This window comes from Mustelus asterias, chromosome 18, assembly GCF_964213995.1.
Source record: "Mustelus asterias chromosome 18, sMusAst1.hap1.1, whole genome shotgun sequence".
In the NCBI taxonomy this organism is placed as follows: domain Eukaryota; kingdom Metazoa; phylum Chordata; class Chondrichthyes; order Carcharhiniformes; family Triakidae; genus Mustelus; species Mustelus asterias.
In genome coordinates this window covers 84311673-84337436 of record NC_135818.1, presented here as the reverse complement: position 1 = coordinate 84337436, position 25764 = coordinate 84311673, and the positions used below count along the sequence as shown (strand labels likewise).

General features: G+C 46.5%; 2 protein-coding genes across 5 annotated transcripts in view; both read right to left on the bottom strand.

Annotated features, from left to right (window-relative positions):
* The window catches only part of kcnk13a (potassium channel, subfamily K, member 13a), a 41153-nt gene extending 22420 nt beyond the window's left edge, over window positions 1-18733 (bottom strand). The window contains exon 1 of the mRNA XM_078233216.1: window positions 18403-18733. Coding sequence (XP_078089342.1) covers window positions 18403-18730 — 328 coding nt within the window. The 5' untranslated portion in view covers window positions 18731-18733. The remainder of the gene's footprint in view (window positions 1-18402) is intronic.
* Window positions 18734-25112: 6379 nt separating this feature from the next.
* The window catches only part of tdp1 (tyrosyl-DNA phosphodiesterase 1), a 100956-nt gene continuing 100304 nt past the window's right edge, over window positions 25113-25764 (bottom strand). For 3 of the 4 annotated variants that reach the window (XM_078234495.1, XM_078234494.1, XM_078234493.1), the window contains exon 16: window positions 25113-25373. In XM_078234495.1, coding sequence (XP_078090621.1) covers window positions 25300-25373 — 74 coding nt within the window. In that variant the 3' untranslated portion in view covers window positions 25113-25299. The remainder of the gene's footprint in view (window positions 25374-25764) is intronic. The other variant, XR_013500068.1, reaches the window with a different exon arrangement.

Sequence of the window (25764 nt, the reverse complement as noted above, 5' to 3'; positions counted from 1 at the left end):
TGCCTGCCCCCCATAACCCTTGACTCCCTGGTCAGTCAAAAATATGTCTAACTTAGCCTTGAATATATTCACCGCTCCAGCCTCTGGTGCTCGCTGGGGAGAGGAATCCAAACACTAATGACCCTCTGAAAGAAGAAATTCCTCCTCTTCTCAGCTTGAAACGGGAGACTCCTTATTTTGAAACCAGGATCCCCAAGTTCTGCACTCCTCCACGAGGGGAAACATCCTCTCAGCATAGAATCATAGGATCCCTACAGTGCAGAAGGAGGCCATTTGGCCCATCGAGTCTGCAATCCCACCAAGGCCTTATCCCTGTAATCCGACATATTTAAACTCCTCTAATCCCTCTAACCTAGGCATCCCAGGACACTATGGGCCAATTTAGCATGGCCAATATGCCTAATCTGCAAATCTTTGGAGTGTGGGAGGAAACCGGAGCACCCGGAGGAAACCCACGCAGACACAGGGAGAACATGCAAACTCCACACAGACAGTGACCCAAGCCGGGAATCGAACCCGGGTCCCTGGCACTGTGAGGCAGCAGTACTAACCACTGTGCCATCCCAGATCCTATAAGACATAACATAGAATGTAGCCATCAGCCAGTAGGGCGGGGATGGATAGCAAGTGAAGAAGGTTTTGGGAATGGGGAGGGAAGAAAGTGCTGGGGGGTGGGGGAGGGGCAGTGTTTCCGGGAATGCCGGAATAAATGGAGGGACAGTCACAGGACAAGCAAAGAGCCATTGGAGAGGAATATAGATAACCACTGAGGACTGGGACCAAAAGAGAAAATGCTGGAAAATCTCAGCAGGTCCGGCAGCATCTGTAAGGAGAAAAAAGAGCTGACATTTCGAGTCCAGATGATCCTTTGTCAAAGCTGGAATGTGGGTCTTTGAGCTTTAAGCCCTTTGAGCTTCGACAAAGGGTTATCTGGGCTCGAAACGTCAGCTCTTTTCTCTCTTTACAGATGCTGCCAGACCTACTGAGATTTTCCAGCATTTTCTCTTTTGGTTTCAGATTCCAGCATCCGCAGTAATTTGCTTTTCTTTCTGAGGAGTGGGAATTAACTGCCGGACCCCATCAAAGGTTTGAGGGAGTCCAGATGAACTGTACCTGAAATAGAGGGAAATAATCAAATCCTGGGCTGCATAATTAACACTGAATCCACTTCCCCTGACTATTGGCACTTCACTAACACCTCAGATTAGACGATGGACAGTAATACGGGAAGGTAATTAAAAGGAGAGGAGTATCTTCTGAATTATGAATGAACACAGCACGCCACATGAAACATTACATATCGGGGCTAATCACTCTGATCAAAGAGCTAGTTTAGTTACCAAGCAGATAATAAAACACAAAGAAATCTTCAGAGAACCAGTTTAAACAACACTCAATAACACCGCACCCCCTTAAAGGGCGGCACAGTGGTTAACACTGCTGCCTCACAGCGCCAGGGACACGGGTTCAATTCCCGGCCTCGGGTCACTGTCTGTGTGGAGTTTGCACATTCTCCCTGTGTCTGCGTCAGTTTCCTCCGGGTGCTCCTGTTTCCTCCCACAGTCTGAAAGACATGCAAGTTAGGTTGATTGGCCATGCTAAATTTTCCCTCAGTGTCCAAAGATGTGTAAATTAGGGGGATTAGCAGGGTAAACACGTGGGGTTATGGGAATAGGGTTTACATGGGATGCTCTGTCATCGATCGAGTCAGTGCAGACATCGGGGCTGAATGGCCTCCTTCTGCACTGTAGGGATTCTATGATTCTACGTTGCTGATACAATGCATCAGTGATACTATGACCTTTCAAATATAATCCCACTGAACATGGAATATTGACAGACCCGGCCACATTTGCTCCTGCCTCATTTTGTACTGAGACAACGATTAGAACAACACTAGAGTCAAGATCGTTTTGTTTTGTCTGTCCAGTATTGTCTACTTCCTGTTGAAGGAGCTGTGTCAAGTGGAATGGGGTGTAATGTCAAAATCAGATCACAGCAATTCTGACTCCTGAGGCACAGATAATTACAAAACTAACGCTTTGAGGAACTGACAGAGAGGCAGCACCGGGAGAGGAGGCCGGGGATTGATTGGATCCGAAACCCGGCCAAGCCTGAACAGGAAACGGACTGGCAGATTGATGTCAAAACTGGTCTGAGCGCAAAACAAATCAAAGTTGGAAGGAGTGCCACGTGTATCTGTTCACCGTCCTCTGGTGATGGCGTCAATGGCAGCTTTCAGCAGACGCGGGTCAATACTTTACCCCAACAACCAAAGTACAGGAAAAGGAAAATAAACAAAGTGAGAGGAAGGTGAGTGTTCCTGTGATGCTGGGTTGGAGATGATGGGTTGAAGAGGAATCATTTGGGGAGGACAGATTACCAAGTGTTAGCTGGTAGAAAGATAGAGGGAAGGACTGAGGGTTCCAACCTTGATTTGATTTGGGATTAACGAGTATTTACTCAAGGATTTGGGTGCAATCAATTGATTGTGCATTTTTAAAAACTCATTCCTGGGACATGGGGTGTCGCTGGCTGGCCAGCATTTATTGATAATGTGGAGATGCCGGCGTTGGACTGGGGTAAACACAGTAAGAAGTCTCACAACACCAGGTTAAAGTCCAACAGGTTTATTTGGTAGCAAAAGCCACTAGCTTTCGAAGCGCTCGCTGCTCCTTCGTCAGGTGAGTCCTGATGAAGGAGCAGTGCTTCGAAAGCTAGTGGCTTTTGCTACCAAATAAACCTGTTGGACTTTAACCTGGTGTTGTAAGACTTCTTACAGCATTTATTGCCCATCCCTAGTTGCCTGTAGACAGTTGAGAGCCAACCACTTTGCTCTGGCTCTGGAGTCACATGTAGGCCAGACTGGGTAAGGGCGGAAGATTTCTTTCCTTAATGGACCTTAGTGAGCCAGATGGGTTTTTCTGACAATCGACAATGGTTTCATGGTCATCAGTACATTCTTAATCTCAGATTTTTTTAATTGAATTCAAATTCCACCCTCTTGCCGTGGCGGGATTCGAACCTGGGTCCCCAGAACATTAGCGGAGTTTCTGGATTAATAGTCTAGTGATAATACCACTAGGCCATCGCCTCCCCACATGCCCTGTGAAAAGAGGATGCTTGATCAGTCAAATGACGTCTGGGTCCTTGAGGGTTTCCATGGTGATAGGTGCTTGGATGTTTTTCCCACCACATTGTAACCACTGCAAGGAATAGGGGCATTAAGAACTGGAGGACATTCAGCCCCTCAAGCTTGCTCTGTCAATCAACTAGATTATGGCTGCCTTCAACTCCATTTATTCCATTATTACCCTTACACAACAGAAATCTTTCATTCTTGGTCTTTAAACCTCTAATTGACTCAATGTCCACTGCCTATTGGGAGGGAGAATTACAGCTTTAAACTATCCTTTGTGGAAGGAGCTGGGTTCAGTTGTCGGCCTCTCTAACGTGTGGGGCGGATCCCATTCCTCCCGCCACGGCAATCGTAGCGGGCGGGACGCGGACCACGCAAAGGTCCATTGACGTCGGGTGGGGTTTCCGGCCACGCTCGCCCCAAGGCCAGAAAATCCCTCCCCATGTTTCCAATATTCGATTGCAACGTGCATTCACAAAGCAAATTCAATGGAAAACGCCCTTGGATGCTTCGCTGGAGTGATTATTGAACACACTTTGACACAAAGCCACGGAAGGAGATGTTAGGACAGCGGAGCAAACCTTCTGTCAAAGGGGTGGATTTTAAGAATGGTCTAAAGCGGGTTAGAGAGGTGGAGGGGTGTAGAGACAGGATTCCAGAGCTGGGGGCTAGGCATCTGACAACATGGCCCCCAATGGTGGATTATAATTATATATGAGGAGGCGGTGGTGTCATGGTATTATCATTGGAGTTAGCAATGATAGAGACCCAGGGTGATGCTCTGGGTACTTGGGTTCGAATCCCACCACGGCAGATGTTGAAATTAGAATTCAATAAAAATCTGAGATTAGAAGTTTAATGATGAAGCAGTTGTCGATTATCATTAAAAACCCGTCTGGTTCACTAACGCCCTTTCGGGAAGGACATCTGCCACCCTTACCCTGTCTGGCCTACATGTGACTCCAGATCCAGATCTGAAATGCCCTCTGAGGTGGCCTAGTGAGCCACTCAGTTTGAGGGCAGTTGGGCATGGGCAACAAATGCTGGTCCAGCCAGCAATGCCCACATCCTCTGGGTGAATAAAAGAGATAATTAGGGAATTAGAGGGGTACTGATATCTTGGAGGGTTGTGGGGCTGAAGGAGATTCCAGAGATTGGGAGAGGCACGGTCATAGCGGGATTTAAAAACAAGGTGAGAGTTTTCAATTCGGACGTTCCGGATTGGGAACCAATGACTGAAATTTTCCCGCCATTCCTGCCAGCGGGATCTTCCAGTCTCGCTGATGGCGGCCCTCCTGCCACGGATTCCCCAGCGGCGCGGAGGGTGCAAACAACGGGAAGATCCCGGTGACAGTGGCGGGACTGGAAGATCCCATTGCCGGCCAATGGTGGGCCACCTCCAACGCTGGAAAACAAGCCGCAGGGGAGGGTGCGGAAAATCCCACCCAATGTAGGTCACTACCTGGGCAGAAATGTGAATAAACTCCCATCTTATTAAGGGACATTTTGCATTCCAGTCTGTGTTAACCTGAATGGTAATTAGACCAATTCAAATGTAGCTGGGGTTTATCAGAGTCATCTTTCTAAGGAAAAGCAGAGGAAGGAAACAAGTTTGCATCGCTAATATTAAACCTTACAACGCTGACATGAACAATACCACTGTCTTTGTTTCGAAGGCATCAGGGAATATCCAGTCATTTGGAACCTCAAACAGATCAAGAACCAACACCATGAAGGAGTTAGAAAACTTAATGCCAAACAATACAAAGTTACTCCTTTTAAATTTTTAAGTGGCTACGTTAAAAGGGCACACTGATTGGATGAGATTTGGAGAGTAAATACCGAGAGACACCTCCTGGGCTGATTGGTCTGTTACTGTGCTGGGAATTCTGTGTAATATCTCAGGAAAAGGCCCATCCTTCAGGTTTCTAGGTGTCCAGATCACCAACAATCTGTCCTGGCCCCCCCCATGCCAACACTATAGTTAAGAAAGCCCACCAATGCCTTTACTTTCTCAGAAGACTAAGGAAATTTGGCATGTCCGCTATGACTCTCACCAACTTTTACACATGCACCAAAGGAAGCTGTCTTTCTGGTCGTATCACAGCTTGGGGCTCCTGCTCTGCCCAATACTGCAAGGAACTACAAAAGGTAGCCCAATCCATCACGCAAACCAGCCTCCCATCCATTGACATTGTCTACAATTCCCGCTGCCTTGGAAAAGCAGCCAGCATAATTAAGAACCCCATGCACCCCGGACATTCTCTCTTCCACCTTTTTCCGTCGGGAAAAAGATACAAAAGTCTGAGGTCACGTACCAACCAACTCAAGAACAGCTTCTTTCCTGCTGCTGTCAGACTTTTGAATGGACCTACTTCGCATTAAGTTGATCTTTCTCTACACCCTAGCTATGACTGTAACACTACATTCTGCACTCTCTCCTTTCCTTCTCTATGAACGGTATGCTTTGTCTGTATAGCCCACAAGAAACAATACTTTTCACTGTATGTTAATACATGTGACAATAATAAATCAAATCAAATTAAATCAAAATCAAAATTGAATCCTTGCTTGGAGTGGATACTGTGAACTCCAGGCTGGAGTTTAGACTGGCAATCGCGCTTAACTGAAGCAAACGGTAAGTGATAGCACGTCTTAATAGCTATTTTTGGCATCACAATCCCAATCGAAAATTGAAATCAACTAATTAAATATCACAGCCTGTGCTTACTTTCTGTAATCTGACTGTTCATTGAAGTATATCAGTGCAGTGCAGGCTAGGCCGGCACGGTATTCGAACCGGCGTTGGCTTGGCTGTGAGGAGAACAACAATTGTGACAATCTTTCATTCAGCCTTTATACCCATCTCTCTCTCTCTCTTTTTCCCTTTAGTTTTGGATGGAATGAGGGTATGGGTGGCAAGACTGGCATTTGTTGCTCATCCCTAATTGTCCTTGAACTGAGTGGCTTTCTAGGCCATTGCAGAAGACAGTTAAGGCAGAAGCCAGCTGTGGGCCAGGAGTCACAGGTAGACCAGACAGGGTAAGGATGGCAGATTTCCTCCCCTAAAGGGCATTAGTGAACCAGATGGGTTTTTACAACAATTAATGATAGTTGTCATGGTCACCATGACTGACACTGGCTTTCAATTCCAGATATATTATTGGAATTCAAATTCCACAAGCTGCTATGGTGGGATTTGAACCTGTGTCCCAGAGCATTACTAGTGCAGTGACATTACCACTACGCCATCATCTCCCTCTGTTATTCACTATTAATGGTTTCATCTGCAGCTCAATGGGCGGCACAGTGGCACAGAGGTTAGCACAGCTGCCTCACAGTGCCAGGGACCCAAATTCTATTCCTGGCTTGGGTCACTGTCTGTGTGGAGTTTGCACGTTATAGAAACATAGAAACCCTACAGTGCAGAAGGAGGCCATTCGGCCCATCGAATCTGCACTGACCACAATCCCACCCAGGCCCTACCCCCACATATTTTACCCGCTAATCCCTCTAACCTACGCATCCCAGGACTCTAAGGGACAATTTTTAACCTGGCCAATCAACCTAACCCGCACATCTTTGGACTGTTCTCCCCGTGTCTGCGTGGGTTTCCTCCAGGTGCTCCGGTTTCCTCCCACAGTCCGAAAGACGTGCTGGTTAGGTGCATTGGCCATGCTAAATTCTCTCTCAGTGTACCCGAACAGGCGGCAGAGTGTGGCAACCAGGGCATTTTCACAGTAACTTCATTGCAGTGTTAATGTAAGCTGACTTGTGATACTAATAAATAAATTTAAACAACAATTAGCAGTGTCGCTTCAGAATTAGAAGCTTCTGCTAGGGGCTGTAGCACATAATTCAGGCTGACAGTCTCGGTGCAGTTCTGAAGGAGTGCCACACTGTTGGAGCTACTGTCCTTCAGACCAGGTGGATTGAGGAGATCCTGACACACAGTTGCGAAGAAATGCAGGAGAATTTCTCTAGAGTCTGGTCAATGTTTATCACTCAATGTCATTTAAACAGATTGTCTGCTCATTGTCACATTGCTGCTTGTGGGAGCTTGCTGTGCACAAATTGGCTATTGTGTTTCCTACATTACAACGGTGACCACTAGTTCCTCATGGCAACGCCTTGATCAAGAGTCCAGTTACCAGCCAATGAGCACCCTTTTCCACTGTAGTATAAACTGTTGTGATTGTTTGAAATTTGGTATTCTTGTATTTGTCCTGAAGAGTGTAAGATGAAAAGTTTCAACAACACGTGTCTCTTTTCAACAATGTACAAGTTCTGTACAACCAAGCGACTATTCAAGATGTTAAAGGGAACAGACAGGGTAGACAGAGAAACAATTTCTGCTGGTTCGGGATTCTAGAACACAGCCTCGACACAGTCTATATTTAGAGGCAGCTCTTTTAGGACTGAAAATAATAAACACTTTGTCAAGGAAACGGCAAATGATGCAAAAAGTCAACTGTTAATTTTAAACCTGAGATTGACAAGAATTTTGTTGACCCAAGGTTTTAATGTATATGGGACAATATGTTTAATGCAGATGCTTTATGTATACGAGATAAAGCCAGTTGTGGTACAGAGCAGGCATGATCTCACTGAATGGCAGAATGGCTGCAAATGGCTCTTTGTGTTTCTATATTCCTGTCCTTGTTTCTGCTGTTGTCATGGACTTCACGGCTTCTGGATTTGGAATGCAGCAACGTATGAAATGGATAAGCAATATTGAAACTTAACAAGATTCTCTGTTTCGCCAGAGGCTGCCTGCTTTAAATTAGGGAAAGTTCAAGTGGAGGACAAATCGATCTGCTTGATGGACCCCCCATCCACCACCTTCAACATCCATTCCCTCCACTACCGACAAATAGTGGCAGCAGTGTGTACCATCTACACTGCAGGAACTCACCAAGTATCCTTCCAAACTCATACCATCTTCCACCGAGAAGAACAAAGGGCAGCAGGCACATGGGAACACCACCACCTGCAAGTTCCCCTCCAAACCGTTCACCATCCTCTGTGAATGAATGCCCCTGTCTACATCAATGGGGATGAAGTAGAAATGTTCGAGGGCTTCAAGAATTTTGGTGCCCAGATCACCAACAACCTGCCCTGGTCCCCCATGCCAACACTATAGTTAAGAAAGCCCACCAACGCCTCTACTTTCTCAGAAAACTAAGGAAATTTGGCATGTCAGCTAGGACTCTCACCAACTTTTACAGATGCACCATAGGAAGCATTCTTTCTGGTCGTATCACAGCTTGGTATGGGCTCCTGCTCTGCGAGAAACTACAAAAGGTTGTGAATGTAGCCCAATCCATCACACAAACCAGCCTCCCATCCATTGACTCTGTCTACAATTCCCGCTGCCTTGGCAAAGCATCCAACATAATCAAGGACCCAAGCACCCGGACATTCTCTCTTCCACCTTCTGTCGGGAAAAAGATACAAAAGTCTGAGGACACGTATCAACCGACTCAAGAAAAGCTTCCTCCCTGCTGCCTTCAGACTTTTGAGTAGACCTACCTCGCATAAAGTCGGTCTTTCTTTACACCCTAGCTATGACTGTAACACTACATTCTTCACTCTTTCGTTTCCTTCTCTATGAACGGTATGCTTTGTCTGTATAGTGCGCAAGAAACAATACTTTTCACTGCATACTAATACATGTGACAATAATAAATCAAATCAAAATCAAATCAAATCAAAAATCACCATCCTGATTTGGAAATCTATCGCCGTTCCTTCACTGGGTCAAAGTCCTGGACCTCCCTCCCTAACAGCATTGTGGGTGTATCTACCCTTCAAGGACTGCAGCAGTTCAAGAACGCAACTCACCACCATCTCCTCAAGAGTAACTAGGGATGGGCATTAAAAATGTTGGCTGTTGCCCATGTCCCACGAAAGCATAAAAAAGAGGAGAATGAGTGGTGCGTACAAAGCCTGTGCTTTTCAGCGAAATCTAACCCAGACGCTGCTAACTGGTGGCAAAATTGATTCAATGCACTTTGTTCTGCAGAGGAACCTAATGCCATGAATTTGCAATCTAATTCAAACCATTAAGAAGAGTGAAGAAAGACTGGGCAACCACATAAAGTTTAATGTCACAAAATGTGAAATAATCTAATAGTCCATAAATGGTAAGATTTTAAAATCCTACCGGCTCCAGTCTCAGATGGTTGTGTGGAGTGATGCGCGATTAATTCACTCGGGAGGCTGGATCGTACCCGGGAAATAAAGGCTTTTATTAGCAACAAGAATAGAGCTTACTGCTTAACAATACAATCCCAGACTAAAGGGTCACTGGGAAGTGCAGTGACCTTTATACTCCTATAGGAAGGCGGAGCCAACCGGAGTGTACCACAGAACAATACCAACAGGTGGAACACCCCAACCCTAACCCCAACAGTAACAAGAGTAACATATGTACAAGTACCCATAGTGCTAACCATCTATGGTTCACCACATGGAGTTTGCACGTTCTCCACGTGTCTGCGTGGGTTTCCTCCAGGTGCTCCGGTTTCCTCCAAAGATGTGCAGGTTAGATGCAGTGGCCGTGCTAAGTTGCCCCTTGGTGCCCCAAGCTGTGTGGGTTTGATGGATTAGTCATGGTGAATATGTGGGGTTACAGGGATAGGGTGGAGGGGACGGCCTGGATAAAATACTCTGTTAGAGAATCGGTGCAGACTCGAGGGGCTGAATGGCCGCTTCTGCACTGTAGGGATTGTATGATTCCACATCTTTGATTAATGTGGTTTGGTTAATTAATATCACCTTATATGGCTTGGTGTCAAATATTGTCTGATAATGTTCCTGTAGAGACCTGGGCTGTTTTTACAGGATGAAAGATGCTATATATATGCAAGTTGTTGCTATGAAAATCAAGGTTGACATTGATGGAGTGCAGACGTCAAAATGCTCAGGTGATGTCAAAGAACCCATAATACTATATGAAAAAGGAGCAGGGGAATCCTTCTCCAGTATCCTGGCCAATATTTATCTCTCAATCAACCCCACAAAAAAACAGATTATCCAGACATTATCACATTGCTGCGGGTGGGAGCTTGCTGTGCACAAATTGACTGCCGTGTTTCCTACATTACAACATTGACCGCACTTCAAAATGTACCTCATTGGCTCTAAAGCACCTCTGAGATGCCTGACAGGCGTGAAAGGCACTATATAAATGCAAGTCTTTCCTTTATTCAAATGGCGTAAGGAAATAGAGGAGCCACAGATTGGTTTGTTATGAGGAAGTGACTGTGTGAATAAGAATATTAAAAAGATAAATTGTATCTTTGGATGTTTATCTGTAGCCAGAGAGTTGAAAAGCCAATAGATATTGTTGAATTTATCGGAATGGTAAGCTGTAACAGAAGGATTTGGATACGGTATTATAGCAAGGTTATAAAAATAATGAGGAAAGGTGCAGTGTAAATTCACAAAGATGATGCCAGGGTTAAAGGTTGCAATTCTGAAGCGACACTTGAGAACCTAAGGCTTTCTGTCAGGAGAGCTGTGAATGTCTAAGAGGAAAGCTAGTGGAGGTTGTCAGGACAACGAAGGCTAACGATGAGATAAATAATAATATTGTTTCCACTGGTTGGAGAAACAGCAATGAGAAGAGACAAAAGGAATAAGCGGTGAAGTCAGAAAAACTCTTGACACCAGCTGGTTACAATGTGGCGTTCTCTACCTCAGATCATGAGGAATAGCATGGAGTAGACCTTCAAGCCAGCTCCACTATTCAGTAAGGTCATGGCTGATTTTCTACCTCAATTTCACCATCCCACAATATCCCAACATTCTCTGATTCTTTGAGTATTCAAATATCTACTGATCTCTGTCTTGAACATACTTAATGACAACATCCACAGCCCTCCGGGGTATAGAGTTCCAAATATTCACAACACTCTCAATAAAGAAATTTCTCCTCACCTCAATCCTAAGTAGCCGATTTGAATTCTGAGATCACGCTCCTGTGTCCTCGACTCCCCAGCCAAGGGAAACATCCTCCCAGAATTTACCCTCTCAAGCCCCTTAAGAGTTTTATATGTTTCAATTATGTCATCTATCATTCTTCTAAGCTCCAAACTCTATCGGCCGAGTCTACTCAGTGTCCCCTCAGAAGACAATGTTCTGACTCCAGAAATCCAATCTGGTAAACAAACCTCTGTTCAACTTCCAATAAAGCAAGTACACCTCTCCTTAGGTAAGAAGAGCAAAACTCTACACAATTCACCAGCTGAAGTCGGGATTTGTTTAAAAAGTGAGTTTGATTGTTATTTAGAAAGCAAAGAAGATCAAACAGTGAAGTACATACAGAAGAATGGAGTCACATTACAACACAACGACTGCCCAATCACCCCAATAGGGTCATGCCATGTTTAAGTTTTTACTATGTTCCACATGAGCCTATTACACCAGGGAGCTCATGTGGAGAAATGCACCACTCTCTTTGTGCGGTAAAACTCTACGACAATGACATAATCTTGATGGGCAGAACAACCTGTTGCTCGCCTGTAACAACCCATGGTTGGGAACAGCCAGGCCATTCAGGAGAGAAGTTATTTTGATTTGATTTGATTTATTATTGTCACATGTATTAACATACAGTGAAAAGTATTGTTTCTTGCGCACTATACAGACAAAACATACCGTTCATAGAGAAGGAAACGAGAGAGTGCAGAATGTAGTGTTACAGTCATAGCTAGGGTGTAGAGAAAGATCAACTTAATTCAAAAGTCTGACAGCAGCAGGGAAGAAGCTGTTGTTGACTCGGTTGGTGCGTGACCTCAGACTTTTGTATCTTTTTCCCGAAGGAAGAAGGTGGAAGAGAGAATGTCCGGGGTGTGTGGGGTCTTTAATTATGCTGGCTGCTTGCCGAGGCAGTGGGAAGTGTGGACAGTGTCAATGGATAGAAGGCACTTCTTGAAGCAAAGGATTGTAGAAGTGTGCAATTCTCTCCAGTAATAGCTTTACCTTTGAGATTGATAGATTATGGAGAGATCTGGAGCCAAGGTAGCTGGATGGAGTAATTACACAGATTGGATTGTATACTTAGGATTGTAGTATATGCCCGAGGGGATGAATGGCCTATTCCTGTTCCTATATTCCTAACTATGTTCCAATAACTGGCAAAAAGGCAAACCTCATCTGTGTCCATCTTGTGAAACCATTCAATTTCCCTTTAATATGGGAATTACTGTAAAAGGATATTCTGGCTTCATTCAAAATTCAAGCATCCTTTACTAAATAAGAGAAATTGTCTCAGTAATTTCTGAATTGCCATTTAATTACTTTAATTTGAAATACTTTCACTTTGCAAAGCAACTTAATCAATGACAACCAGTTCCTCCTCTTGCATTAAGTTGGAAGTAGTGTGCGCTGCATTTAAATTCAGTACACACAATCTGTATCAGGTCACGTATGTCAATTGTAGCTCGGTTAGTAGCACATTAACCCTTGGATCACAAGGTTCGGGGTTCAAATCCAACTCCAGGGCTTGAGCACAAAAAGAAAGGCTGACACTCCAGCGCGGTACTGAGGGTTTGCCCAACCATGCAGCAGACTCTCAGTACTGCACTGTCAGAGATACTTTCAGTATGTGATGCTTAAAAGCTGATGCCTGCTCGGGGAGATGTGAAAGGTCCCACGGTGCTATTTTGAAGCACCGGTGGTTTATCCCTGGCATCCTGGTTAATATCAACCAACACCACGACTCCCACAATACAGTTTGTGGGATCTTGCTGTACAGATATTAACTACCATGTTTCTTACATTACAACAGTGAACATACGTTAAAATGTATTTCATTGGCTGGAAAGCACCTTGGGATGTCCAGTCAGTGAGGAAAGCACATAAATGCAGGACCTATAGTTATATAAGTTTACAGTAGGAAATAAAATAGAATCTTGTGATTCAATGTGAAATGACTGACATTTGTAATCTTCACGTGAAAAATTCAAAACAAACTTAACCCAGGTGTTCCTAATATTATAACCTCCTATACTATACTGAAATATTATAACCCCCATAAGATACTGAAATATTATAATCTCCTATGCTATACTGAAATATTACAATGCCCTATAATATACTGAAATATTATAACCTCATCATATACTGAAATATAACCCCTACACTATACTCAAATATTATAACCTCCTATAATATACTGAAATAATATAACCTCCTACAATATACTGAAATGTTATAACCCCCTACAATATACTGAAAAATTATAATCTCCTATAATATACTGAAATATTATAACCTCATATAATATACTGAAATATTATAATCTCCTATACTATACTGAAATATTATAAACTCCTATAAACTCCTATAATATACTGAAATATTATAATCTACTATAATATACTGAAATATTAAAATCTCCTATAATATACTGAAATATTATAATCTACTATAATATACTGAAATATTAAAATCTCCTATAATATACTGAAATATTATAACCTCCTATAATATACTGAAATATTATAACCTCCTATAATATACTGAAATATTATAACCTCCTATAATATACTGAAAAATTATAATCTCCTATAATATACTGAAATATTATAACCTCCTATAATATACTGAAATATTATAACCTCCTATAATATACTGAAATATTATAACCTCCTATAATATACTGAAATATTATAACCTCCTATAATATACTGAAATATTATAACCTCCTATAATATACTGAAATATTATAACCTCCTATAATATACTGAAAAATTATAATCTCCTATAATATACTGAAATATTATAACCTCCTATAATATACTGAAATATTATAACCTCCTATAATATACTGAAATATTATAACCTCCTAAACTATACTGAAATATTATAACCCCCATAAGATACTGAAATATTATAACCTCCTATAATATACTGAAAAATTATAATCTCCTATAATATACTGAAATAATATAACCCCCATAATATACTGAAATATTATAACCTCCTATAATATACTGAAATATTATAATCTCCTATAATATACTGAAATATTATAACCTCCTATAATATACTGAAATATTATAATCTCCTATAATATACTGAAATATTATAACCTCCTATAATATACTGAAATATTATAATCTCCTATAATATACTGAAATATTATAACCTCCTATAATATACTGAAATATTGTAACCTCCTAAACTATACTGAAATATTATAACCCCCATAATATACTGAAATATTGTAACCTCCTATAACATACAGAAATATTATAACCTCCTATAATATACTGAAATATTATAACCCCCTTAATATAATATATTGAAATGTTATAAACTTGATTGACACCCCATCCATAGCCTTAAACATCCACTCCCTCCACCACAATGGCAGCAGTGTGTACTATCTACAAGATGTACTGCAGCAACTCAGCAAGGCTCCTCAGATAGCACTTTCCAAACCCACGACTTCTACCATCGAGAAGGCAGAGGGCATCAGATGCATGGGAACACCGCCAATTGTAAATTCCCCACCAAGTCACACACCATCCTGACTTGGAAATATATCGCTGTTCCCTCACAGTCGCTGGGTCAAAATCCTAGAACTCTCTCCCTAGTGGCACTGTGGGTGCACCCCAGGAGTTTAAGAAGGTGGCTCACCACCACCTTCCCAAAGGCAGTTAGTGATGGGTGATAAACGCTGGTCTAGCCAGTGATGCCCACATCCCATGAATGATTAAAAAAAGAGCAGGAATGGTGAACAACAGGAATATTCTGTATAAAATATGAACTTTGGGGGAGCAAGTGATTGTTGGGGGGGGGGGGGGGGGACACACACATTGGACCATGAGTTGACCATTCATAGCCCCACTCCGCTAGTCATTTAGACAATGGCTGATCTGTCCCTCGACTCTGTTTACCTGTCTTGGTTCCATAACTCTCGCTTAACAAAAATCCATTAACCTCAGTCCTGATAGCTCCAATTGATCCAAGCTTTAGAGGGGAGAGGTTCCAGATACCCTTTATCTGACAAGTGCATCCTAATTTTCTTTGAGTTAGACTAACCTCTTATTTTGAATCCTCCCTTGATTGAAGACTTTTGCCACTTCAGATACCTCATGGGGATACAAATCAAATTTATGCAATTGGTCCTCACAATGTAACTCAGGTAGCCCAGTGTGTGTGACATGCCCGTGGTTTAGATATCCCTGAACGAGGACTTCTGGCCTTAAAGGGACAGCGCAGGTTAGACCATTGCTGGTGAATATATTGCGGCTCGTATGCTATATTCTTGTCCATAGAAAGCTGTGTAAAAAGAAATAAAGCCTTCCCTTATCCAGAAAGTATTTTTCAGAACCTCAGGATGTCCCAAAGCATTTACATGAAAGTCCACTGAATATGTAACACAAACAGGTCATTTGGTCCAACCAGGTGATGCTCCATCCACATAGGCCTCCTGCCATCCTTGCTCATTAGAGAATCATAGAATTCTTACAGAGCAGAAGGAGGCCATTCGGCCTATTGAGTGTGCATCGACTCTCCAAAAGAGAATCTTACCCAGGCCCACCACCTCCCGCCTATCCCTGTAACCCCACGCATTTACCATGGCCAATCCAGCCAATTTACACATCTTGGACACTGAGGGGCAATTTAGCATTGACTCTGTCTACACTTCCCACTGCCTCGGGAAAGCAGCCAGCATAATTAAGGACCCCACATCCCCCGGGTTTTCTCTCTTCCACCTTCTTCCATCGGGAAATAGATACAAAAGTCTAAGGTCAGGCACCAACGACTCAAGAACAGCTTCTTCCCTGCTGCTGTCAGACTTTTGAATGGATCTCCCTCACACTAAGTTGATCTTTCTCTACACTCTAGCTATGACTGTAACACTACATTCTGCACTCTCTCCTTTCCTTCTCTATGAACGGTATGCGTTGTCTGTATAGCGCGCAGAAAACAATACTATTCACTGTATACTAATACATGTGACAATAATAAATCAAATCAAATCAAACCTGTAAATTTTCAAACTGAAGCATGTTATTAAAATGCACAAATGCAACCAGTGTGATTAGTATGTTTAAGTTTGATTAGTTTACTTAATATCTAATCTATTTTTAGCCAATCGATGAAGTCATTCTTAACTGCAGTAACTTTGTAATGTAGAGAACACCACAGCCAGTTTACAGACAGCAAAGTTCCCGCAGGCAGTAAGGATGTTGTTCAAGGAAGAATGACCGGCCCCCGGACTCCGTGTTGGTCTGAAATAAAGCCATGGGGTTTTTCAGCGCTCCTGACAGTGCAGCGTTCCCTCAGTGCTGCACTGGGAGTGTCACCCGGATCGGGTACTCAAGACTCTGCTGTGCAACATGAAACCCGTAACCTGACTCTAGAGGGGATAGAGTGCCAGGGTGATTCACAACCCTCACCCCCTGAGCAAGGCCAGGGGAGATACAGCTGCGATTTTCCAGCCGTGTCACGCCTGGTGAAGAATGCATTAGAGCGCAGCGGGGCCGGAGAATCGCGGGCGACTGGTTTATCATGTTCTGCGCCGGCACCAAATCTCGTTGTTGTCTTCCCACCCTCCGCTCCTGAAGGTAATCTGCTTCTCACCCTTACGGCATAGTTAAATGAGTATTCAAATATGCAGAGTCCATTCAAGCCGGATCTTCCCTGATCCTGGGATTTTCCCACCCTCGGGCGCAGTGAGAACCCGACGGGAATCACAACTGGTCTCCACAAGTGGAGGCCAGACGTGATGGCCACACAGGGAGGAGGGGGTTCAGAAGCCCCCGGTGCTTGGGGAAATGGTTGGGCATTGCCCATCTGGCAGTGCCAGCCTGGAAGTGCCAGTTGGCATCTAGGCACTGCCATGTGGGCACTGCCAGGGTGCCAGAATCAGTGGCAAGGGGGCTGGGGCATGAGGGGGTGAAGTCTGAGAGTGTGGGTCGTGAAGGGGCCATGAAGGGGGACCCATCGGGAGGGCCCGAAAGCCCCGATGCCAGTGACCTTTATTGGTGAGGGGGAAGGGTAGGCATCCCTTCAATGAGGGAATGGCGGGGTGGGGGAGGAGGGGCAATGTCTGTGGGCGGGAGAGGGGTGGGGTGTCCTCAATTTCAATTTAAGACGGTGCCCAATCTCTGTGAAACCAGGTTTGCCATGTGTTTAGGCTCCGCCCCTCTCATAACTGGTGCAAAACCGGTCCCCTCCCAAAAAATGACTAAATGTGGGAACATTACATCTGCCGTTAAAAAGAACATAAGAACTAGGAGCAGGAGTAGGCCATCTGGCCCATCGAGCCTGCTCCGCCATTCAATAATATCATGGCTGATCTTTTTGTGGACTCAGCTCCACTTACCCGCCCGCTCACCATAACCCTTAATTCCTTTACTGTTCAAAAATTTATCTATCCTTGCCTTAAAAACATTCAATGAGGTAGCCTCAACTGCTTCACTGGGCAGGGAATTCCACAGATTCACAACCCTTTGTGTGAAGAAGTTCCTCCTCAACTCAGTCCTAAATCTGCTCCCCTTATTCTAAGGTTGTGCCCCTAGTTCTAGTTTCACCTGCCGGTGGAAACAACTTCCCTGCCTCTATCTTATCTATTCCCTTCATAATCTTATATGTTTCTGTAAGATCATTCTTCTGAATACCAATGAGAATAGCCCCAGTCGACTCAGCCTCTCCTTATAAGCCAATCCTCTCAACTCCGGAATCGACCGAGTGAATGTTGGCGAGAATTCCACCAGTTTGAGCCTGGAATGGCTCGGAATCAATTTTGAGGAAAGTTCCGCCTTAGGCCAGAATTTTCCCATCCTGCTCGCCACGGGAATGGCAGCGGGCAGGGGGCGGACTCTGCAAAGGTCCGTAGACCTCGGGCAGGAATATCTGGCCTGGGGCGAGTGTGGCCGGAAAATCTCACCCTTAGACCGGAATTTTACTGAAACGCCCACCCCGATTCCGGGGGCGGACTCAGTTCGGAGAATTTTCAGTTGGCCTTGGGTGGGATCGTACGAACCTTGGGCGGACGTGCTGGTAAAATTCCACCCTCAGAGGGTTCCAGCACAGAAAGAGGCCCTTTGGCCCATCCTATCTGTGCTGGCCACTCAGCAGCTCTATATTCTAATCCCATTTTCCTGCACTTGGCGTTTCAAGTTGCGTTTCTAATTGTTGAGGGGGTGAAAGTTAATCCAGTTGATTGTAAACTTTCTGTTAGTCACAAAGCTTTGTCCAATTCCCAGCACAGTTATCCCTGCAGGACGCTGCCTTACCTATGGTGGAAACCACGGTGCCAACAAAGTAGAAGGAGCCGGTGAAGTCCCAGCGGGGTCTGGTCGCATCCACCCGCACCCCCGCCACGCTGGCTTGCTCGTAGTCCCGCAGGAAATCCCCCAGCTCGGCCCGGCTGATGTTGTAGCGCCGGCTGAAGTTCTCCTTCCTCCGCTGCCACTGCAGCTGAGACTCCCTCTCCCGGGGCTGCTCGATGGCCGAGAAGACGGCAGCCCCGCACACCAGGTACAGAGCTATCAGCAGAGCCAGCAACCCAAAGCGGGCATTATCCTCATTCAGGTGGCAGAGGCAACCGCCCCTGCCAGCCATCACCCCCAGGGCAGGGGCAGGAGGAGAGGAGGGAGGGAGAGGGAGGGAGGGAGGGAGAGTGGGGAGATAGTGAGGGGGAGAGGGGGACAAGGAGAGAGGGAGGGAAAGAGGAGGGAGAGAGACGGGGGAGATAGTGAGGGGCAGAGGGGGACAGGGAGCGTGAGGGAGTACAGGGGAGAGGGCACAGAGGAGAAAGAGAGGAAGAGAGGGAGGGGGGAGTAGGGGGAGGGAGGGGTACAGAGGGGAGGGTGAGGGAGGGAGAGGAGGGTGAGGGAGGGAGAGGAGGGTGAGGGAGGGAGAGGAGGGTGAGGGAGGGAGAGGAGGGTGAGGGAGGGAGAGGAGGGTGAGGGAGGGAGAGGAGGGTGAGGGAGGGAGAGGAGGGTGAGGGAGGGAGAGGAGGGTGAGGGAGGGAGAGGAGGGAAAGGGAGGGAGAGGAGGGAAAGGGAGGGAGAGGAGGGTGAGGGAGGGAGAGGGAGGGAGAGGGAGGGAGAGGGATGGAGAGGGAGGGGGAGGGAGGGTGAGGGAGAGGGAGGGAGGGTGAGGGAGAGGGAGGGGGAGGGAGGGAGAGGGAGGGTGAGGGAGAGGGAGGGTGAGGGAGAGGGAGGGTGAGGGAGGGAGGGAGAGGGAGGGTGAGGGAGAGGGAGGGAGAGGGAGGGAGGGTGAGGGAGAGGGAGGGAGGGTGAGGGATGGGGAGGGAGAGGGAGGGAGAGGGAGGGAGGGGGGTGGAGGGAGAGGGGGGAAGGGAGGAGTAGGGGATAGAGGGGTACAGAAGGGAGAGGAGAGAGGGGTAGTAGGGGGAGAGAGGGGAGATAGGGAGGGAGGGTAGAGAGGGGAGATAGGGAGAGAGGGAGGGGTACAGAAGGAGGGAGGGGAGATAGGGAGGGAGGGGAGATAGGGAGAGAGGGAGGGGTACAGAGGGAGATGGGGAGGGAGGGGGAGATGGGGAGGGAGGGGAGAATAAGATGCAGGAAATGTTACAGTTCCCTTGCCCCAGGTGCAGGAGTTCCAATGTCCCAGGCTGGATCCTCACTGATTCAATGTTTTTACTCCCCCAGCCGCTGTCAGTGCGGTCTGGGCAATATTGTTACACTCCAGCCCCTGAGCACTGACTGTGAATCTGTCCCTCTCTCCCTGCTTGAATTCATTTCTCAATCTGAACCTCCCTCCCCCCTTCCTCAATATTCCCAGCCTTCTCCCAATCTCTGCAAACTCTCCTTGTCCCGTCCCCCTCTCGCATCCCCCCGTGCTTCACCCACACACCGACCCAGTAGCCAGTTTGAGTCGTTCGCGTGTGCTCCTTTCCATATCCCCCCAGCCTCTTGCCCACCTCAGTCCCAGGCGTTTGCCCCCAGGTCCTCCCCCCAGACACCCGGAGACGTCCCGGTGGCTTTGCCCCTGGTTTCTGCTCTAAGCCGCGGCTCCAGGGTGTGAAGGAAGGTTGCATCAACCGGACTGGCTTCAGTTAGACCCTTTGGAGTTTCAATCGCCTCTTTCCATTTCCCAGCCAAGGCAGCAGTCAGTGTGTAGTCGGGATGTCTTGCTGAATTCACGCCGCTCTCTCATTCTTGTCCTGGGATCTTTATCAGCGGGATTTGCTCTGCTTCAGGTGACTGGAGCTGAAAGGCAGGCGCTTGGTGGATTTGAACTGCCTTCTGGCAGCTTTCGGTTCAAACTGAGTTCTGGACACAGACACAGAGAGACAAACAGGCGTTTGGAGGAGTGGCAGCCGGCAGGAAAGGGCGTTCAGGAACAGCTCACTTCATCTCCAACTTGCTGCTCATCACCGACCCATTCTTCATCTCTTCAGATTCGACTTCTGTTAAAAATACAAACATCCCTCTCCTTCCGATCAAACCTTGCCTTTCCCACTCTCTGTGTATCTCGGGAACTGCCTGATTGCATCCACCCTGACAGGCACATTCTCCCTCCCTCTCTCATTCCCTCCCTCCCTCTCTCATTCCCTCCCTCCCTCTCTCATTCCCTCCCTCACTCTCCAATTCCCTCCCTCATTCCTTCCCTCCCTCTCCCTCCCTCTCACTCCCTCCCTCTCCTCCTCACTCCCCCTCACTCCCTCTCACTCCCTCCTCCTCCCTCCCACTCCGTCCCACTCCCTCCCCCTCTCTCTCACTTCATCTCCCCCTCCCTCTCTCACTTCACCTCCCTCCTTTTCATTGCCCCCCCTTCCCTCTCTCACTCCATCTCTCTCCCCCTCTTCCCCTTCATTTGGTTCAGTGGGACTGAACATGTAGAGTTGGGACATTAATAATCATGCTAACAGCTTCAATAATGATCAGAGATTTTGTGGTCAAACCAGAACTAAATTAAGCTCCTGGAACCCATCCAAATATATCGCGCCGACAACCTGCAGTTCCAGCAGTCTAATATCTCGACACCATCAGGACAAAGCAGCCCACTTCATTGGCACCGATTCAACAAACATTCGATCTCTCCCCCAGCCATGTACAGTGGCAGGGAGATGATTGATTGATTGATTTACTTAGTGAATAGAAAGTCCCTGAGCCAAGCAGTTTCTTCCAGTCCTGCTATGTTGAGTGCAGACAGGACTCTGCTCAGTCTGTGGATTGGACACTCTTTTATGATGTGGTGTATAGCTTGCTCTCTTCAACAGGCGCAGAGTGGGCTGGCACCAACAAACAAAGAACAAAGAAGATTACAGCTCAGGAACAGGCCCTTCGGCCCTCCAAGCCTGCACTGACCATGCTGCCCGACTGAACTAAAGCCCCCTACCCTTCCGGGGACCATATCCCTCTATTCCCATCCTATTCATGTATTTGTCAAGATGCCCCTTAAAAGTCATTATCGTATCCGCTTCCACTACCTCCCCCGGCAACGAGTTCCAGGCACCCACCACCCTCTGTGTAAAAAACTTGCCTCATACATCTCCTTTAAACCTTGACCCTCGCTTCTTAAACAGGCTTGGAGGGCCGAAGGGCCTGTTTCCTGTGCTGTACTGTTCTTTGTTCTATGTCCCCAAGTAATTGACTCTTCCACCCTGGGAAAAAGCTTCTGACTATCCACTCTGTCCATGCCCCTCATAATCTTGTAGACTTCTATCAGGTCGCCCCTCAACCTCTGTCGTTCCAGTGAGAACAAACCAAGTTTCTCCAACCTCCCCTCATAGCTAATGCCCTCCATGCCAGGCAACATCCTGGTAACTCTTTTCTGTACCCTCTCCAAAGCCTCCACATCCTTCTGGTAGTGTGGCGACCAGAATTGAACACTATATTCCAAGTGCGGCCTAACTAAGGTTCCATAAAGCTGCAACATGACTTGCCAATTTTTAAACTCAATGCCCCAGCCGATGAAGGCAAACATGCCGTATACCTTCTTGACTACCTTCTCCACCTGCGTTGCCACTTTCAGTGACCTGTGTACCTGTACACCCAGATCCCTCTGCCTATCGATACTCTTAAGGGTTCTGTCATTTACTGTGTATTTCCCATCTGTATTAGACCTTCCAAAATGCATTACCTCACCAATGCCCCATCTGTAGAGGTTGGCCAGGCAGGGACCATGGCCGGTCCTGAACCTGTTGAGGGTGGACCACTCGTTCCTTGGAAGGTTGAAACCAGGTAGCTGTTGGGTGAGTTTGAGGCCAGTGACTTGTTCACCCAGGAGCAATGGGTCAGCATTCACGCCATACCCTCCCTGCCAAGTACCCAGGCTTGCCCAGGGAAGCTAATGAACCAATCAGCAGACTACATTCCAAAGTGACAGCCATGTCTATCATCTATAAGATTCACTGCAGCAAATCATCAAGGCTCCTTAGGCAGCATCTTCCAAACCCACTACCATCTAGAAGGACGAGGGCAGCAGATACATGGAACACCACCACCTGCAAGTCCCCTTGCAAGTCACTCACCATCCTGACTTGAAATTATATCACCATTCCCTCACTGTCGCTGGATCAAAATCCAGGAACTCCCTCCCTAACAGCTCTGTGGGTGTACCTACACCTCAGGGATTCAAGAAGGTGACTCACCACCCATCTTCTCAAGAGCAATTAGTGATGGGCAATAAATGTTGGTCTAATCAGCGACATCCATATCCCATAAATGAATAAAAATCTCATCACCTTTGAGTTTCATCCCTCACTCCTGTCCAATTCCTTACTCTCTCTCCCCTTCATACCCTCTCCCCTCTTTCTTCTCTATTCTGCCTGCCCCTCCCCCTTCTATTACTCCATTTTCTCTCCCTCACTCCTCCTCCTGCGCCCCTCACACACTCCTCTTCCTCCCCACCTCTAGATCCCTCTCCCTCCCTCACTTCTCTTTCCTCTCCTCTTTCATCCCTCCCTCCCGGCTCTCTCCTGTACCCCCTCCTCTCTCTTTCCCCCCTCCCTTTTTCTCTCTCCCTCTGTTGCGAGTGGGTGCAGTTTTGTGATTTCACCCTCAGCTCTGTCCCTGATGCTGTAAAGAGGTGACCAGCACAGAGGTCAAGGGACTGGGGGTTAAAAGTGGCAACAAATGGCTGAAGTCACCAGTTAACAGTGCTGATTTACAGAATGCATGCGGAGAAGCAGTTAAAATCTATGGGAGGTTGCACAGAATGAGAGGTGAGATAAATGGAACACAAACTGGTAACTAAGTGTGAATCTGGCAGGTGTTTTTCTTAGTCTGCTGTTGCTAGGGTTTGAATCTAGTGATAGGAATCAAAAAGGCTTATCATAGTCCAGCAGCTTCACTGAGTGAGCAAGTTAATAGAGCTTTACTTATTAGTTCTCAGCATATGTGCATCGCTGGTATTTATTGCCTATCAATTGCCCTTGAGAAGGTGATGGCGAGCTGCCTTCTGGAACCACTGCAGTCTCTGTGGTGTCGGTGCACCCACTGTGCTGTTAGGGAAGGAGTTCAAGGACTTTGACCCAGCGACAGTGAAGGAACAGCGAAATATTTCCAAGTCAGGATGGTGAGTGACTTGGAGGGGAACCTCCAGGTGGTGGTGTTCCCAGGTACCTGCTGCCCTCGTCCTTCTAGATGGGAGTGGCGATTGTGGGTTCGGAAAGTGGTGTTGAAGGAGGCTTACCAAGCTTTTGGATGGTCTGTGGTACAGATCTTCTTGCCTCCCCTTCAACCCCTCCCCACCCACAATACTCCAGGAGACTTAGGGGTGATCTTATAGAGATCTTTAAAATAATGAGGAACATAGGTCAGCTAGATAGTCCATATCTTTTCTCAAAGGTAGGGGAGTCTAAAACTAGAGGACATAGGTTTAAGGTGAGAGGGGAGAGATACAAAAGGGTCCAGAGGGGCAATTTTTTCACACAGAGGGTGGTGAGTGTCTGGAACAAGCTGCCAGAGGTAGTAGTAGAGGCAGGTACAATATTGTCTTTATAAAGTATCTCGACAGTTACATGGATAAGATGGGTATAGAGGGATATGGGCCAAACGTGGGCAATTGGGACTAGCTTAAAGGTAAGAACTGGGCGGCATCGACAAGTTGAGCTGAAGGGCCTGTTTCCATGCTTTAAATCTCTGTGATTGTGCGCTGGCCCAGTGGCTAGCTCTCTTGATCTCATCCAAATCTCTGCTAAGCTTATCCTAACTCGCGCTCAGTCCATTCACCCCGTGTTCACTGACTGTGCCTCACTGCGGCACAGTGGTTAGCGCTGCTGTTTCATAGCGTCTTGAATCCGGATTCGATTCCCAGCTTGGGTCAGTGTGTGTGTGGAGTCTGTGTCGGCGTGGGTTTCCTCCCACAGTCCAAATTTGCGTGGGTTAGAATGATTGGCTATGCTAAATTGACCCTTAGTGTCCCGGGATGTGTAGGTTAGAGGGATTAGCAGGGTAAATGTGTGGGGTTGTGGGGATAGGGCCTGGGGTGGGACTGTTGTGGGTGCAGACTCGATGGGCTGAACGGCCTCCTTCTGCACTGTAGGGTTTCTGCAGTGTCTGAGTGGGTTTCCTCCCACAGTCCGAAAGACATGCTGGTTAGGTGCATTGGCTATGCTAAATTCTCCCTCAGTGTACCTGAACAGGCGCCGGAGTGTGTGGCGACTCAGGGATTTTCACAGTAATTTCATTGCAGTGTTAATGTAGGCCTACTTGTGACTAATAAATAAACTTTAATATCTCCCTCCGTGACTGTGCGCCTCCGAGTGGGGAAATATCCGGATTCTGACACACGCACAGTGTTGCAGGCGTGTGGGCCAGAGGGTATTTCTCCTGCTGCTCAGAAACCTGGCCTGTGCTTGTTTGATGTGTGTGTGATGTCAAACAGGATCACATTCTCTGACCAGAACAAGCCTCACCATGAGGGGCACAAACCCTCACTATGAGCATTTTAGGTAAAGCTTCTTACAGAACGAACGCAGTGTCAGCAACACAAGGAAAAGAAGCTTCCAGAAAATTCAGTCTGACGTGGAGATGTACAAACTTGATTCAAAAACTTTATTATCCAAAACACAGATACGGCCTACATTAGAAACAGTGTGTGCTGAAATACTCAGCAGGTCAGAGTATGAACAACATGTCCCATTTACAAATCCAATTTGTTCGGTTCTTTCTCCTGTGAAACATTTATTAAACACGGCACCAAGCGGCCGGAAGTTAGGAAGGGGCCCAAACGTTCCCATTGGTGTCAGGAGCATAAAGGTATGGAATGTTCCAGATCCATGGTCGATCTATTAGGGAGAGAGAGAGAACAGAGTAACTCGTGGGGTGGACAACCTCAGGAAGAAATCCTTTTACGGGTCACAGCAGGCAAACGATTAGTGAAAAGGTTCCATCTCCAGCCCCCCAACTCATGTTACACTCACCACTCAAGAACAAAAGCACAATTACTGTTGGGAAATCTGAAATAACAACTGTGTGTGCTCGCGTATGCGCATGGGTGTGCGTGTATGCATGTGTGCATGCGCATGCATGTGTGTACATGTGCGTGTATGCATGTATGTGTGCATGTGCGTGTATGCATGTATGTGTGCGCATGTACGCATGTATGTGTGTGCATGTGCGTGTATGCATGCATGTGTGTGCATGTGCGTGTATGCATGTATGTGTGTGTACGCATGT